Below are 18,074 nucleotides of genomic sequence, written 5' to 3'. Positions count from 1 at the left end.
CAAATGAGACTTCTATCCCATCCTAACAGTCCTGTTCTGGAATATACACAGAATACAGAACAGCTGCTTAGTTTTCCCTGCTCTAATTCAGTAAGCACAATATTTCCTCTGAGGGGCATTTCTTTAAACTCACTGTGAGAGAACTTTCTTCCAGAGTGTTCCAGTTGTTATACTACACATCAAAAATAGATTAATTTCTCCTTATTATCCTAAAGTGGACTGCAACTGTTTGAAATACATAAAAACATCACCTTGTAGCAGCAAAACAGTTTTAAGAGATTTTAAAAGTGAGTATTTTAGTCTTGCTCTATTTCTCTGTTATTGTTGGTGGTTCAGTTTCCAAGCCTCACTTTTCCTTTTAACTGGCCACTGTAATGGCTTATGTTCAGTTTCTTAATTGAATGTGATAAAAAAAAAAAAAAAGTCATTCTACCACACATTAGGACATGGCTCAGCATGGAATTCAAACTAAGGAATTATGCAAAGCTGTCCTAAAGTGAAATCCACAACTGTCAGACAAATACTAATCTCTCTTAAAATTAGTCTCCCTACATTAAAGGAATATAGTGCACTTACATGGTTGCTGCATTGGAAAAATACTTCATCTTCACACAGAAATCTTTCTAGCCTTCTACAAACATGGCTATCATTACAGACACCAACTCTAAGTAAGTATTGACAATGGCTGTCTAAGCACTGGTTCATTTGAAACTGATGCCATATCACTGCATTTTTCAGCCACTCTGATTCATCAGTATTCAGTGTGCCTACTCCCAGGAACCACTTGGGAAACACATTCAAGAAGCTCCTCAACAAACAGAGATGTCTTCATAATCACACACAGATAGCTACAGCACACATCATGATCCATTTCTGTCATAATACTGCATTTTTAAGTGACAACTAAAGCCATTTCCTGAGCTGCATATTAGCTGACACAAACAACTACCAAGCATCCACCAGGACAGAGAACAAATAAAAGATGAGTTCAAGCTCACCACTGCCATAAGTACCACCTCAACAATGACTCCACTTCAGTCTACACTTGAGTTTGAGGGCACAAAGCACATTTCCTGGTACAATGACCAAATTAGGAGCCAGAAAGAATTTTTACTGAGAATTATACTCTGTCTGAAAAGTGCAGGGTATGAAATAAACAGTACATCAATCACCTCTATGTCAGGCTGAAGTGATAGCTTTCAACATGTCTCCCTCCAGCTGGCAGTAACCAGCAGAACAGCAATGGCACTGGAAACATTGAAGGGGCATTTGATAAAAAGCACCAGAAGAGTTGACAGTACAGAGACTCTCCAGCCAACTCTGAACAGTATTTGTCACAGCAATGCCACTGGGGATCATCTGGATGTAAGCTCTGTGATTGGAGAGGAAAATATTAATACACAGGCTATGGAGTTTATCCTTTTAATCCCCTGTGGCCATATCCCTATGCTCAGGTATCAAGGCTTCCTCTAAGATCAAGGGAATCAGAACAGGAGCTTACTCAGAGACTAAGGGGACAGGGTGGGGAGGAAAAGAAGTGCCTTCAAGCAGCTGGTTCTCATATTCTTAAGAGATTATTAGGGGTTCCAGCTGAAGGAAATACCTCCTCAACTTAAGAGATATACACTTGGACTTTCAGCACTGCAGTCCTCTGTGAGGACCCCACCATCATCCATCCAGTGGAGGCACTGACACATAAGAAACCCCACATCATTTCCTAGCAACAAAACTAGTCCTACAAGCACAAGCAAGACCTTTGCAGCCAGCTATGACCTTAACCATAAATATCCTTTTAGACAGTTCAGTTAGTGTCCTTCAAGTTACAGGATGCTGTTCTGCTCTCAGATACACAAATCTGTCACCACTGCAATGGCAGGCACACCTCTGATAAGGTACTTTGGTCTCCAATTTTCAATACAATTTCCTGTTTTCAAAATTTCTTCTGTGCTCTTCAAACACAGGCCCCACTCCTCCCCACACCCAATTCTATAAAGAGCTTTTAAATAAGTTTTCCAGTATAATCTTAAGCACAATATGCTGAGAGAGACTATCAAAGAAACCTAATTCATAACCTAAATCTTTAACATATACTTGTGATATGATTTTTTTTTACTGTGCTGTTATATTCAGAGAAGGAATACTAAAAATACTCAAATGGAGGGAAATAAATGTGCGGGTGGTCTTAAGAGAGCATACACTGCAAATGGTAGAACAGCAAAGGTCTCAAAACTACAGTTTTAAGTTTTACTTTCTATAGTCTCTCTTCCATTATATTAATAGCTTTTGTTTTACAGCCCCTTACTCCTAAGAGTCCTAAAAGTATTTAAAAGGGTAGAAAGTGCCAAGTTAATAAGCTTCTTTTTAAAGAACAAAAAAAAAAAAAAAAAAAAAAAAAAAAAAGAAAATAAAGATGAGAAAAACACCTCACTCTCACAAATCCTTGCTGATCAGAGGAAGCATATCCCAGGTACCAAGAGACTGAAGCTGCACCTGGCACGAACCTGTCACTGCAGTCAGCAGAATGCAGTGGATCAGACACCTGCTTTTTTGCAGGTTTTCCTTGCTGAGGTGAGCTGTGTTGTACACTGGGACACCATGACTTGGCAGGCAGCTCTCTGTGTGTCCAAGATAGGGCAGTGTGTGACAAACTACCAAAACCATCACACTGCTAAATATATACACTAGTATACAGTCCTGTGTACTGCATTAAAAAGAGCACCAAGGTTCAAAGAGAAAGATCATTTGACACCCTTCTCCTCAACATTTCCTCAGCTGGTCTTGCAGAAGAGCCACAGAAGGGGAGGGGAAGCTACTTGGAGAGACTCATTAAGAACCCATCATTATTCAATATGTGGTCATCTTTACAGCCTCCCCAAGGATCTGTAATTTGTGATCCACTCTCCTCTGTATTGCCAACCAAAATACATCAGTAAAGGTAAACACATATGAAAAAATATTTGCAAGTCATATTCCCAAAACTCCAAATTTTAATTCCTAAGCAGCCAAAAAATACACAAATCATTCAAAAAGCCTTCTAATATACTTGCCCAACACATTAATTACAAGATTATATTCATGCATAACCAAACTAAAATAATTCTCATGTCTAACCTAAACTGGACTAAAGGCACTGATTTTAATAGACCTTCATCTGTGACCTTATGAAATAAAATCTATACCTTCTTCACATCTGTCAACTGCCTGACCAATTTTAAAGACAGTGCAGATAAAATAGTATTGCTTAAAACTTGAATTGTTTCTTGGTTGAGCATGCCTAAGCAGAAGTCACTGAAATAATTGCACTAATTTTCAGGAGATTCTACAACAAAAAGTAATATCCCAATTTTATCACCTCTGTTATTACACTCTTTCTTCATTCCATTTATTGTTTCTTTGCCTTACAAGTGGCTGTCTGCCTATCTTTGGTAACTATAAGAACACACCTTTCTATCTAGAAAAAAAAAATATAGACAGGTGCATAGTAACTTCGCAATTCTTCAAAAAGTTTTAAAGGCATCATCATTATCTGTTTCAAAGTTTTCTCAGCACAAGAAGAAATGCATGCAAAATTCACAAGTACAGGCAAATGCCTTTTTCTATAAACATATATCTGCACATATAAACAAGAAACAATTTTAGCACAACTTCAACCATGCATAAAAAAGAACAGGAGAGGAGCAGACAAAGTAAATTTTATAGTGTACATCACAGACAAGACTGTCTACTAACATATTTTGATAGCTGTTTTATGGAGAGCAAAACAATCAAGTTTTATTCATCAACACAACAGATGGAGCAAGTGGTTAGCTTCACAAATGAGGAAATTGTAGTCTGCCTGATAAAACTAGGTAATGTATGGAAATATTTCAATAGTAGATTATTTTAGCTTAGGCATGCCTACGCACTAGCAATTTCTTGCACTACATGCTCACCTATTTACAGAGCAGCACTTATTTTTAGCTAAGGAGACTATTTACATAAGGCTGCAGCACTTAATCACAAAATTAAGGCAGATCAAACAACTTGTTGAGCCATGAATGACTACACACTTGAGTTGTGAACCACTGTTGGGGGTTGAGTGTTTTCTGTTACTGTGTCAATTGTAAGAATTTTTCCCATTATCATGCCAATGGAGCTGGCCGGGCTACACCCAGGGTCCCTGATGGGTCCAGACAAAGGGGTGGGTGGGGACGGCCCCCGGAGGGGCCTCTGAGGCTTCCGGGAGGGCACTCGCGTTTCCGGCGAGCCGGGAGGAGGACGCCTGGGATCGTTCAGCCACGCGGCCGAGCACAGCAGAGCCAGACCCTCTGCGATCACCTGCCCTGCATCTGCCCCGTTCCAGCCTCCTGCCTCTGCGGACACAGCTGATCACCCGGACACACACGGTGAGCGAGGAGCCGCCGCTCCAGCCCGTTCCCGCCCGGGACCGGCGTGGCTGCTGCTGCCCCTCCCCCCTCCTTCCTGCCTCCATTCCCGTCTGCCCTCGGCAAATCCGGCTGTGGACTAAGCACAGAAACAGCGTGCTTGCATCTAAAGGGACTGACACCGAGTTATCTATTTTGTTCTATTAGCAATATTAACTGTTATTGTTTTCTGTTTGTACAGTTAGATATATTAGTAAAAGAGCTGTTATTCCCACCCCCTTATCTCTGCCTCAGAGTCCTTGATTCAAACAATTATAATACTTGGGGAGGGGGAGTGGAACCAAAGTCTCTATTCCAAAGAGAAACTTCTGCCCTTACTGGCAGACACCTGTCCTTTCAAACTAGGACAACCACCTGGAAGGAAACACTTGACAATGATGGCCTAGACACATTTCCTTCAGAGGCCAGTAGCATGCACCAGAGGATCTCCTGGAGTATCAACCTGATCAGCATTTCTAAATTGCTCAAGTCTACAGGGGCAAAAAGAACCCACTATTTACATGAAAGGTCTATAAAAAACTTGCACTTTCAAGTTGGACACTCTGTTCTGAAAATTTGTCCTGACATTTATTTTGATTAAGCTCTCACAAACAGCTGGTTCTGCTTAACTTAATCTCATTAAAAGTCTCAAGCAGACAAATTTAAGCAAGCCCAACTCTACTGTAAGTCTAACCAATAAAAACATGAGAGTCCACAAGTTTCCAAACAACAAGCCTTCAGCATCGTGTTCACTGGGCTGTGTGTATCTTCTAACTGCAAGCTGCAGCTTTAGTTGAATTGAGTGAAAAATGTTTCTCTAAGCCTGTGTAATTCCATGCCTTCTTACTTCTTATTTGTAGTTTCAAGTAAACAGACAGATTTCCTTTTTTTGTGGCTGACTTAGGGAATCAACTGAAATGATGAAGAGGAAAGGTGCTCTGTGTTGACCAGCCGTCCCTGAAGAGACTGTAGTTAGCAAAATGACTCAAGGTCTGTGTGCAATGAAGTGTGATGGATGATTTCACAGGGTTGGTAACTTGAACGTATTAGTTCTATGATTCTCTCTGGTAACCTAAAAGGCCCTATAGAAACAGCTTCTGTCAGTCATATTTAGCTGGTTTTTTTACTGTGCTAAGTATAGACAAAATAGGCAGGTGAGCTGCATTCAGTAAATTTAGAAGAGAGTGAGAAAGAAGATGAGTGCTGTAATGCAGATTTATCAGTGCTGTTCTGGCAGTACATTTCCAAGAGCCCACTAACCTTTAAGGAAAGGGAGAGGGCGTAAGTATAGCTAAACAGAACTCAAGTTATGTAAGCCTTAGAGACCCTTTAAGGAAACAGATGCATAAATTTCCCAATTTAAGAAAGACAACAAGAAAAACCAAAACCCAATCACAGACACTACAAGAATTACTCCAGAACTGGGCTAAATAGCCACATCTCCCACTGCAGCCCTCACAGTACCTGAAGTGCTTTGACACTTCAGCAGTGTGAGATGGACTGGTGCCACAAACAAGGAAGTATAAGAATATATACAAAATATATATATATATATATATATATATATATATATAGAATATATACAAAAACTTATATTATATCCTCACATCCTTGAAGAGCAGTTAGTGCAGAAAATCCTTCCTTCTAACACCTTGTTTAATGTAACTGCACAAGCTTGAATTTATTCAACTCAAGTCATAGAAAAACCTTTTGTTAGTAACAGTTTGGTGCTGAAATCAACCTTTGCAACAGCACTGATCTCTCAGATCAATAGTATCACAAAAGAGAGAAATCTGGTGCACTCCACTGTCAATCAGGTCTCTTCTGAGCCACATTATGTTTCATTCATCATGCTGCACATCCTATTTCCTTGCCCAGAGGGAAGGGAATTAAAAGGTCACCCCTTAGTCAATAAAATATATATTTAGCTATTTTGTGGGGAGGAAACAGTATCTTTAAGCAGTCATCCAAAGAAGACAGACTACCCAAAAGGTCACATGTTGCTTCACATCAATAAACATCTTGATCTAGGAACTGAAATGAAAAATATCAAACCACTGAAGGTATGAAAGGGGGACTCAGAGACCTGTCAGAAAAATTACAAAATTAGAGCTGAGCACTGCATTCAGCAAATAGATGATACAGAGATGGCAGAAATAAGTAATGCTGGGAGCTAGGTTCAGATAGCACACTCTGAATTTTTCAGTAACAGGGAAAAAAATCACTTCAGATACTTATTATACCTATCTACATTTTCTCTTAGGTCTCGCTACTTTCTTTACCTCTTCAGCATTTCCAGGACCACTTCACTGTAAGCATAATAATTAAAAAAAAAAAAAATTAAAGAGTAATACCCTGCTGATACCTATTTCATGACTCTTTTAATCCCAAAAATTGCTTTCTCCTCTATTCTTTCAGTCTCACTAATTGAAATGCTCCAGGGAACATTTCTTGTGGAAATAAGAAAGAGCACCTAAATTGTACTTGCATTGCATGTCAAAACAAACATTAGATGCTTAAGACAACAAAAATAGCACTGGGATTTTAAGAAAATACACTGATTTTTGTCATCCATGCTGCTATCAAAATACATATAGCATATTCATCATCTCACTGAAGAACTGTAGCTGTAGCTGTGAAAACTCAGTTTTCACACTAGAACTGGTGTAATCAGCCAAGAAAAAGACCAACTGGTATTCTACATTCCCTCAAGAAAAAAAAAAAGACAAAACCCCTTGGTTTATAGCATTTCATCCTGAATGAATGAGTTTATATGCATGCAACTACACTGAAGCAAACCTGATGGCAGCAAATTGCATAGTGAAATTGGAGGTACTTCAAATGCCAGACCATAAAGCTCTCTAAGATGGAACAGAGAATCAAGATGACATGATTACAAAAACACCACAAAATAGCTGGCTAAGAACAAATGATCAGAGTGTTTGTGCCTGGAAAGAGTTTGAAGCTGCAGAAAGGAAAAGACTCTGTGAAGAGCTGAAGTCACATGAGGAAGAAAAAGGTACATTTCCTGATGGGAAACATATAAGAGAAAGAACAAAGAAATATTACTTGTGGCAGTGAAGAAAAACAAAATCAATTTTGCAGTCAATTTTGACAGGTATCCAAAACTGAAGTTCAGCTAATGTTCCGGGGAGGGAAAAAAAAAACCAAAAAAACAAAAAAAAACCTCAAACCCTACGCACACCATAATTTTACATGCAAGTAATAGTGAACATTCATACACAGTGTGTTGTATAGCTATACAGATAAAGACATCACTTATGTAACTTATATTTTGCCAGTGCAAAATTAAAGAAATGTGTTTCTTTAGGGAATAAATTCACTATAAAGTTATTTCTAAAAAGAGAAGGGGAAAAAAAAAAAAGCAATTGCTTCCTAAAACTGGTCCCTGGTCAAAAGGGACACATAGAACTATACATAATCACCTGACAGCCTTCCTGCTGAGAAAGCCTGAACTTCTTGTACTACTGAATTTGACTCCTACTCCTGTCAACATTATCTGACTCCAGGAGCAAGCTCTGAGGACCACTTACACAATGAGACATCAGTGCAAGTGTCAGAACTTGACCCTTACAATACATAAAGGATCAGATCACTAAAACATGTAAGCATATGTCCATTTTCATTGAAGTCTACAGGCACACTCACATGTGAAGAATTTTGCAACAAGGAAAATCTGAAAGAATCTACCAAAAATATATTCTTTAAATTCTATTGAATAAGGAGTATCACTGTGCTTTCTGTATGTTACACTTTCCACAAGTGTATAATTCTTGGCACTTAGTAAGAAGTATCCAGCATGGTGCTGGACTGTTCCTCATAAGAGTTGATTATGCTCCCACAGCCACTTAGAGGAAGATTTGGAAATATGAAATAAGTACCTACACACCTACCTTTTCTCTTCATCTTTTGAAGCAGAAAAATATCAGCTCAAAAAAAAGTACACCTGGCAAATGAAAATTAATTTATTATGCTTAAAATTCTTTTAGCCACTCAATTTGCCTCATAGTCCTATGTGCAAAAGGCCAACTACCAGCAGTGACTGCAGCACCAGCTAAAAGCACAAGATTTACGTAGGCACCCTTATTAGAGCTGAGGTAATTTAAGAGGAATGTCAGCACAAATTTACTTTTCAAACTTTATTACTCTGCTTTAAGAAGAGAAAGAATGCCTGCTATTGTAATTTTTAAAATATTTGCAAAATCTTTAGTATCTGGTTTTAGTCACACAGAGTTAAAACCAAAACTGTAACATCACCACACAACACATTTCCTTCAATAGAAAATAGAACGTATGAATAAGAAAAACCACATTTAGTAAAAATAAAGTTTTTTAAGACAAATGTGATCACTCTTCACTCTAGACAAAATGCAAGGCTACTGTTGAATTAAAAGCAGCTACATGTAGGCTGCTCTGCAACCTGTGAGCTTGTGAATCTGGCTTCCAAAGGTATCTGAGCCATTCAAACCCACTTCCCTTTGAACGTGCAGGTTTCTACCATAGAGAGGCAAAAGGGGATGAAAATCTCAAGCTAATCACATCTATGCCAGTTGCATAACTTTAATCCTGAACCAGAGGCCACATTCTCACTCTCCTGTCTGTAGATTCAACTTCCTTCTCTTCTTTTGGTAGAGAACAATGTAACCTACTTTTAAATAATCTTTATTCCTCTTTAAAGAGAAAGATGATGGAAACTGTCCTGGTGGCCATTCAGCAGTGACCCTTTCTCACAGCACAGAGACATTTATTTCAAAATTCACCTCTGTACCATGAAGGCCTTCCCAAGTCATTCCTAACAGATAAGTATTATATTATTACAGAAACACAGGAAAGAAGTTAACCAGTTGAGTACAATACAGAAGCAAAAGGGAACCATGTGGGAAAGAGGCAATGTACTCTTTGGCTTTGCAAAGAGCAGGCAACAGAAAAAACACTGATGTACCAAGGAATTCTAACAGAGGGAACCAAATGAAAAAAAACAACAATTTATTTGCTCTTTGCCCTCCTGCTCTGCCTAATGCCTGCAGTTAGGAAGGCACTGTCCTCAGGTGGTGGTGCCACTCAGCCCCTGCTCTCTCAGACAAGGCTCCCAAGATGATGCCATTTTGAGGTAGACACCTGTCCACTGGCAACAAGCCTGAGAGCATCAACTGCAAAATGAGGCTACCACATGGCAACATCTTTCAGTCACTACAAAACTTGCTTCCAAATTGAAACAGCTACCAAGAGGTGAAAAGCTCCATATCACATTTCTAATCCCACCTCTCTGCAACTTACTTTTCTTTACTTTGTAATGATTCATGTAAGTTTTCCTGGTCTTATAAATGTTTCTCCCTCAAATATGTTCCCCAAATCGATTTGGCTTTCATGTAGCAAGGATTTTTACAATGTGTGTGAGAAATATTCTGTTGCTCATTATCTATTTGATAATACACACTTAAGAAAAAAGGTCAGATAAAAATTGGTATAATGTGGAGCTCTAGTGGTAGTGAAGAAGTAAAGCAGCATGTAACACCAAACATGAAAAAGTAGATATTGACCTTTAGTAGGAAACAGTAAGTGAAAATATCATAACAGATGGATTTTAAAAAGGAAGAGGAAAAAGGGAAAGAGCTTAGCATCAAACATCATTTCAGGGTCACAGAATGCATCACTGCAAACTACATGAATTACTCTCATTTCTGTGCACAAACTTGCATCTTGTAATTCATTGCAGTTAAGCAACAAAAAATAAGATCAGTTTGCTCATGTTAGCCTTAAAGGAAAAAAAAAATATATATACACTACAGCAGGAAAACAATGTTCCTTACCGAAACTAACTGGGACTTGAATAATTCTATGCGCCCTTTAAAAACAATCCTAGTCATGTATACTGTCCTTCCCATGATAGCCATGGCAACTCCTACACCAGAAAGTAAGTATTCAGTTCTCAGCTGTGACATCACAAAAAGTGTACCAACCACTGTGGCAGCTTTAACATTGAGATTTAATAGTCCCTTCAGACTGATGAGTTTGGCAGCAATTGAATCCTGAATTAGGAGAGCTCACTCCTTATACATGAGTACTATCACACATCTTGCTGTCAAGCATAATCAGCTTAAGCTGACAGTCGATATTCCACCTGTAAAGGAGATTTTTTTTTATACAGACTGAGAGGATATGCAAAGCATCCTCTGCATCCAGTGTGCCTCATCACAGAGGATGCTGGAACCCTGTGAAACAGTGGCATTATTTTCTTAACTTCAAAGATACTAAATGAACTTGGATATACATCAGAAGAAGTTTCTAAAGCTAAAACAACATTGACAGATATCAGACTGTCAAAAAGGAGCACAAAGACCACAGAAATATTGAAGCATGAATGTATGAACAACTGTGCAGTCTGAGAAGGGCCCATTTCCAAAGTCAACCTGCAATTCCTTCCTAGGGAAACTGCTTTCCACCAAGACTACAAAAAAACAAGGCTGAAAAAAGCTCATGTATGTATAGCTGCTAACTTGCAACAGACCCTCCACCTATTTCCATCCATGTTATAACTTGATCAATATTTTTGCTAGGGACTTTTGCTCTACTTCCCAAGTTGAGCACACAGTGCCTTGATTCAGTACCACCCCATTTAAGACAGAATATATTTCATCTGTTTCTATATATTTCATCTACTCTGCTAGAGTAGATCATTAACTGCTTCGTAAGTGTTCTTATTTGGCAACATCCAGCCTAATGGATGGTTTTTATTAGCATTAATTCCAATCTAGGGCCACAGCGAAAACAAATCATTCTGGGCTTTACACCTTTTCCACCCAAGAACAGCTGTCGATTGAAGAGGCATCCCCGGACTTAGGTGTATTTCAAAAACACGGATGCCAAACACCCCAGAGTTACCAGCCTCCGGGAGGAGATTTCCCAGCTGTGTCTGTTACCTGGTGGGCAGTTGCACTCTGGAGCCGCTTCTCTCGCTACTCGTATTTTTGCGAAGTGCTCGTAGGATTTCTGGGGGCGAGAGAAGCAACACGAGGGCACTTGGTGAGCTCGCCCGCCACGGGCAGCGCTCCCGACCGCGGCCGCCCGCTGGAATGCACGGCTGTGCCAGAGGCTGCGCAACCAGCGGTGCCTGCTGTGCCCGGACTCGGCCTGAGGTGCCTCAGTGACCTCACCACCGCCACAGCAACAAAGCCCAGCCCGACACCTCGAGTCTCTCCCCCACCGCCCCGAGTGACCCCGGTCCTTCTGCCTCCTCGACGCGGGCGGTCGGGAAGAGCAGGGACGGGTCGCGGATGAGGAAAGCGCCCCAGGGGCGGCGTACGCAGGGGTCCCCGCCATCCCATCCCGCCCGCTTCAGCAGTCGGGGGGGCCCCGCCGCCCCCAGGGGATGCGGGCTCCCTTTCCCCGCTCCCCCCTCCACCTCCCACCCGAGCAACTCGTCCCGGCCGCCCCCTGCCCCGAGCATCCCCCGTGCCCGCCACACGCGGAGCGCACGGCAGCGGCCAGCCCCGTCCCGCACACCTGGGCGAGAAGTCGCTCCACTTTCTCCTGCATCATCGCGTTCAGCTGCTCCAGAGAAAAGCCGGGCACCGGCGGGAGCGGCGCGGCGGCGGAGAAGCTCCCTCGGGCGCCTTCGATGGCCGCGACCCTGGCCTGGAGGTCGCTGGTCCGCAGCCCCAGGTAGACGCAGGAGGCCGCGGCCAGCGCCGAGAGGAGCGCAGCGAGCGCGGAGCCGAGCGGGCCGGCCCGCCGCGGGCAGCGCTCCCCGCCGCAGCCCGGCTTCCCGAGCCCGGGCTTCCCGCTGCCGCCGGGCTTCCCGCTGCCATCCTGTCCTGCGGCTCCTCGGCTCTTCCCCAGCGTGCTCGCACACCCTTCAGCTGCGGCAGCTTTGATTTCCTTTCCTCCGCCCCCCATGGAGGCAATTAGTTTACAAACAACGACAACAAAAATAACAGCAACGAAGTAGGAGAAAATAAATAACAAAATGACAAAATAATTATTTGAAAGAAGGCAAAAGCCGCGGTGAGTAGGAGCAAAGCCAGCAGCCGGCTCAGACACTTTGAAGGCGAAGCGGCGGCGCGCTGCGCTCCGCTCCGCACCGCCCGGCAGCGGCCGCGACCCACCCGCGGCGGGGGCGGCGGCAGGAGGCGGGGGCGGCGAGCCACCAGCGGCAGCGGGGCTGGGTGCGAGGCGAGCCCCCCCGGCTTCCAGCCGCCCTTCGGAGGGAGCAGTGTGCTCTGTGAGCGCTTTGCCACTTGTCAGAGAGGTTTTCAGGCGCGGGGCGGGAAGCGCCCCCCCTCCGCCTCCCGCTCCCCTCCCCGCCGCCGCCGGAGGACTTGTTGCTCCCGCTCCACCTGCCTGCCGGCGCCCAGCAGCCGCGCCGCGCCAGGCGGGGAAGCCCGCAGGCGGCAGGCAGCCCGCGCTGCCCCGCTGTCAGCCGCGGAGCCGCCCCGCATCCCCGCCTCACCCGCATAATTTATTCACCTAGGCGGAGGGGCGGCGGGAGGGCCGGGGGGGCTCTCTCTGCATAATGTGTGCGCGGCGTGCGGGACATCAGACTCACAAATTAGGAGGGCGAGGGTGGCAGAGGCCTCGGGAGGGGCGCCCGTGCCGGGGAAGGGGCTGCAAGGGGCGGCTGGCTGCGCCGGGGCAGCTCCGGAGCACAGAGCAAATTTATGGCAGTTTATGACTGCACTGTCATGCCCACGGTGCGGGCGTAAAGCACGGGAGTGCTCCGTTGTCCCGTTCTTTTTTTAGAGTGCAGAGGATAAACGTGTATAACTCACCGTCGCAGGCAGGCGACGCGAGGGCTCACTTCCAAAGAAGCAGCCGGCACTGCACATCCTATTGTATGAAGGTTTAATTTTAGCCCATTTTCTTTCTGCTTGTTTATATATCAAGTTTCTTCTTCACTGTTCAATGCACACTAGGCAGTTTTTAATTGTGCCTAGTTTGGTTGACTAGTAAAAGAGCATCAACCTCCAAAGAACTGCAGATGTGGCCTGACAGGAAGCTTGGTGGTTTCTGGTCCTTTATTCTCTGCCTCTTACCTTCCAAATGCTGCACTGGCCTGCTGCAGTTTGGTTCTCATTTTGGTATTACTGCAGGGCATCTCCTAGAAAGCACTTTTGTGTGACATTTCCTGTGTTTGATACACTTATTGACCCAGAGAAACTTCTCAAAGCAGGACCAGATATTGAAAGAATACATAGCTTGCCCTGTTTGGCATTTACTTATGTGACCACTGACTACTTACAAGATTTGGGATGAAAAAAGTTGTCCAACTATGGCACTTCTCAGGCAAGACCAAGAGTGTTGGCTTATACTATGAATCAAGTTTCCTTACAAAATCGTATTTGTGCAGTTTTATTACCTATTGTTTCCCAAGTATTCTAGCAGTCACAACTGCCATGAAGACATGGATCCAAAACAGCCTTGTGGGTTTCAGTCTAATTACTTAGACTTTGAATAAAGTGTACCAGAAGTTCATAGTTAGCCATTTATTCTTCATCATTTGTCTCTTCTTTCTAAACAAAAAGTTTTGTGGACTCTAGTCAGAGAGAAGAAACCATGATTACATAGCCCTAGGTGATAGCTTCTTCACAATAAACGGTTAAGAGTTGCAAGGGACAGTTTGCAAATAAATTCCACCAAGCAGCGCATACCTTATGGTCAGGACTTAAAATAACAACTGCACTTTTCAAAACAAGGCCTCACTCACAGACTATCTGTCGGCAATAAGAAGTTGAAATAGTATTTGTAATTAATAAACTGAAAGCAGAAAATGAGTAATACCAACATGCTCTTATTTGGCGCTCAGCATGGGCTCCCTGAGTATGGTATGAGCAGTGCCCAGGCTGCCTCAGAGTGGCTGGCAGCACGCGAGGCGCTGGGAGCCATTGGCGCCGGCTCCAGCGCTTCACATGACCCCCTGTTGTTAATAGCCAGCACCATTACTCACCCCCACTCGTGGTGACATCCAGCAAAGTGACCCTGCAAACCCTGAGGATATGATTGTCATTTTCTGCAGGGGGGTGTGAGGCGCCGCTGGGAGCAGGACGGCTGCCCGCACCCCGCAGCTGCCTCACAGCAGCACTGCCTCGCTCGTGGTGGGCAACTGGGTGCTGCCCATCTGGGCCAGGGTGACATTTCCTCCTGAGATCAGCTCTTCTTATTTTAGGGCAGATATAGACATCGTCTGGCTGCTTCACTGCCCCACATGGGGAACAGACAACTATGTACCCATAGGTCAGTGTGATATGGCTCGATGTTTTGCTTGGCCAAATGTTGCAATCTTTCTGCCCAAGCATCTTTCTGTCCCAGCATCATGCCGTCCATTTGTTTTGGACAAGGCATATTCTACATCAGAAATTTAAGACAGAAAGTCCCTTGTTACATTAGATTTGCACGTAATTGCAGTCATGAAGATTGCCAAATGAGCCAGATTACCATGTTTCTGTGGGGCACAGTATAAAGCCATTTTCCTACTGAATAACAAATCCCATGCTAGATGTTTCTTATTCTGAAGAGGTATGATGGGTAATCTTTATTTTTTCTGTCTGGGACAAATAGAAAAATCTGCCAAACTAGAATCAAAGCCCAAACTGGGAAAGCAGAACTCTAAAATATCCAAGAAGTTGTTTTCATGCCCTTTTTCACAATGGGTAGCTATACTTCTACACAATTGAAAGAAATGCTAGCCCTTCCTGGTGTCATCTCTGCAAAGAGAGGAGGCTCATGCTCCTGTGTACATGGGTCTGCTCAAACATATCCTCAGACAAAGGGAAACATAATGAAGAAGAGCAAGAGGGGAAAGACCAGTGTCAAGTCTTCCTCCTTGCTCCAGTTTAAAGTTACATTTTTCTTTTTGCTAAAGCTTGGTTCTGGGAAAGATGTCAGCTAAAAGTTTGTTAAAATGCATAGAAATTACTTGATAATGGCAGAGTTTGAGAACAAATTATGTCCCATAGCTTTTTTTTCTAATGTGCTTTCACCTAGAAACAGATAACAGAGAGCCTTTGAAAATGCAAATTAGCAGTGTTCTCTGCTTGCAGCAAAACCATGGTGATTTTCCTGATGGAGGCATTATTTATCCACTTCACGGCAAGGTTGGTCCAGAGCAGACTGGACTGGGCTGTGGAATCCAAGCAGCAAGCTAAATTATGCACAGTCTGATTAAATCTAGCACAGGAGTTGTTTGTGTAGGCGAAGAACAGAACACAGATGTTTTACCTGTTATAAAAATCTCCAGTCACGTCTCCCTGAGTCGAGAGCATTGAAGCAGCCATACCCTCCCATGCTTAGTTACTTGATACCATCAAGTGGACAACCGGCAGCTTTGCAGTGTGCTTGTCCCATCTAAATACAATAAACCAGAGGGAAAAAATGTCAAGGCACAGCATTGGCTGCTTTTGCCAGCTTTCCACAAGCAAGAGGCAGAGCAAATCCAGGACATGCATATGTTCAGTGCCAGTGAGCCTGCTTCTTATTTTGCAGACATGATGATGCCAGAGTCAAGAAGGCATCTACTCAGGATCATAACTAAGATTAAAACCAGATTGCTGTAGCACTTTTGAGAATCTATCCATGCAATGGAAGAACAGAGGGTTTTTTTTTCTCTTTCTCTCTTAAAAGAAGCCATTATATTTTTAACCTTTTTTTATTGGTGTAGATTTATAGGTCTTGAATTAGAGGGAGTAACTTGGTCTAACAAGTTAAACTCCTATTCCAGGAGTAAACCAGACAGCAGTTTGTATGGGGAAGCAGCAACTTAACTGCTTGCTGCCAGGAAGTGTATCTCAAATGTTGCTGGTCCTATTTAAGATATTATACCATGCAAGTTTCGGTTACAAAACATTTAAAACGTTTTAAAAGCCTATTTTGTATCTGATAGACAGAATAAACAGCTTGAAATAATACCTGTACACCAGGTATTTTGAGCTGGCCACTAACATATATAGGGAGAATATAAGAAATGGCAAACCTGCAGCTCTCCAACTCAAACAGTAGCAAAAGGAGGAGAATTTTAAGTAAAGTCTGCTGAAGTGCTAATGCACACAGACATGAGGCAGCCACGCTTCCCACCAAGAGGGAAGTGCTCTCACTTTGAAGCTTCAATTCTCTAAAGGCCACATTTCAGCAAGGTATTGACACAAGATGCTACTGTTTGCATTTCATGGGTCTGTGTTTGAAGATGGGGATGGTGTTTGCAGACAACACTTTTCCACCAGATAGGACTAGTGTCTTGAGTTCTTTCCATGTTTTTATGCCTATAGCATGCTGTATTCTGGCTGACCAATCCACAGTCCACTACTGGATTTCTTTACCAGATAAAACATAAACTTGTGACTAAAATTATGCAAAACAAATGAGTGAAAAACAAGCATTCATCTGCTGAAACAACAAGCCATGTTCAATTTTTGACATATATATTGCATATATGATCAGAAGGCAGAGAATAATACAAATAGGGATTGGAGTCTAGGACCTCGAGTTGAAGGTGAGGTGACACACATAAAGATAAACGCTCTAATGTTTAATAATAGTTATGTAAATCCTTCTTCTGCAAAGGTTTCCACTTTCAAATGGAGCTTATATATTATTCATTCTATGTGGAGCCAAATTGTATCTGAATTCTGCTTCTTCCTCCATTCATCTCTCTCCTACTCAGTTCAGGCTTCAAAATGGAGTGCATCTTGCACCCTAAGTGAGATTTTACTTAACTTTTGTATACTTATATGGGGAAAATTCAAGGTGGAAGGAGAATCCAGCACTCTTCTCACTTCCCAGCTCCCTCACAGATTAGGTAGCATGGTATTTCTCTTTGACCTGTTCATAATATCTGCCAAGATAGCTCAGAATCACCAGAAAAACAACTTACTTCACTGTTTTGGGAAGAAAGTTGGAAAAAGCCTTTCACTTTAAAATATCTAAATTGATTGCCTTCTGTCACTTTAAATTTAATACAAGCACATTACAGTATACATGATGCAGTACATTAATATACTTAGCAGATGGGTAACGCTTGTGATTTAATACTTAGATATACTCATTTCACATCTACTGTACAAACACTTCATATATTTGAATTTTTAAATCAGACTTACCTTCAGACTAGAGGCAATTGAATCATATGAGCATAGGATTTAGTTTATTAGTTTCATAACCTTACTGGTATTTTGGCAAACCTGATATTAAAATAAAAAAAAATAAGGAAAAAACCCAGAAATCTTACATCTGGATTTTAATATATTTCACAGCATTTCCTTTTCCAACATGATGAAACCAGTTCTCTTAGACCTACAAACTGATTCAAGACAAAATTCAGACCCTGTATGTCATTCTTTACTAAAATTCACATGAATGTGTTACAAAACACTTCATAACAGATAAACCATCTTACATTTTTCATGGATTAAAATACTTGCTATAAAATTCAGCTAATTCTTGGGAAGTTCTGGCAAGAATTTTACTGAATGGAGAGCCATCATCAGAAATTGGGACAAGGAGACCAGACCTGAGAACCTCAGACAGAAAAAAAAAAAACACATCCTTGCCCTGGCTCCAGGCCAGTTAATATCCCTTGGTTCCCTGGTCTGTTTATTTGTGTATGAATGAACACCACTGGAATTCCTGGGTCATGGTGAAAGACTGGGAGGACAAAGTTTG

At 42.4% G+C, this 18,074-nt stretch overlaps 1 protein-coding gene across 1 annotated transcript in view; it reads right to left on the bottom strand.

Moving 5' to 3' along the window:
* Positions 1-12,718, bottom strand: part of COL25A1 (collagen type XXV alpha 1 chain) — a 298,288-nt gene extending 285,570 nt beyond the window's left edge. Inside the window, exons 1-2 of the mRNA XM_079307351.1 lie at positions 11,928-12,718; positions 11,345-11,414 (exon numbers count right to left, since the gene is read on the bottom strand). Coding sequence (XP_079163477.1) covers positions 11,345-11,414; positions 11,928-12,320 — 463 coding nt within the window. The 5' untranslated portion in view covers positions 12,321-12,718. The remainder of the gene's footprint in view (positions 1-11,344; positions 11,415-11,927) is intronic.
* Positions 12,719-18,074: the final 5,356 nt, after the last annotated feature.

The sequence above is a fragment of the Erithacus rubecula genome (assembly GCF_903797595.1).
Source record: "Erithacus rubecula genome assembly, chromosome: 5".
Taxonomy (NCBI): Eukaryota; Metazoa; Chordata; class Aves; order Passeriformes; family Muscicapidae; genus Erithacus; species Erithacus rubecula.
The sequence above is the reverse complement of the archived record's forward strand: the minus strand, read 5'-3'. Positions and strand labels throughout refer to the sequence as shown.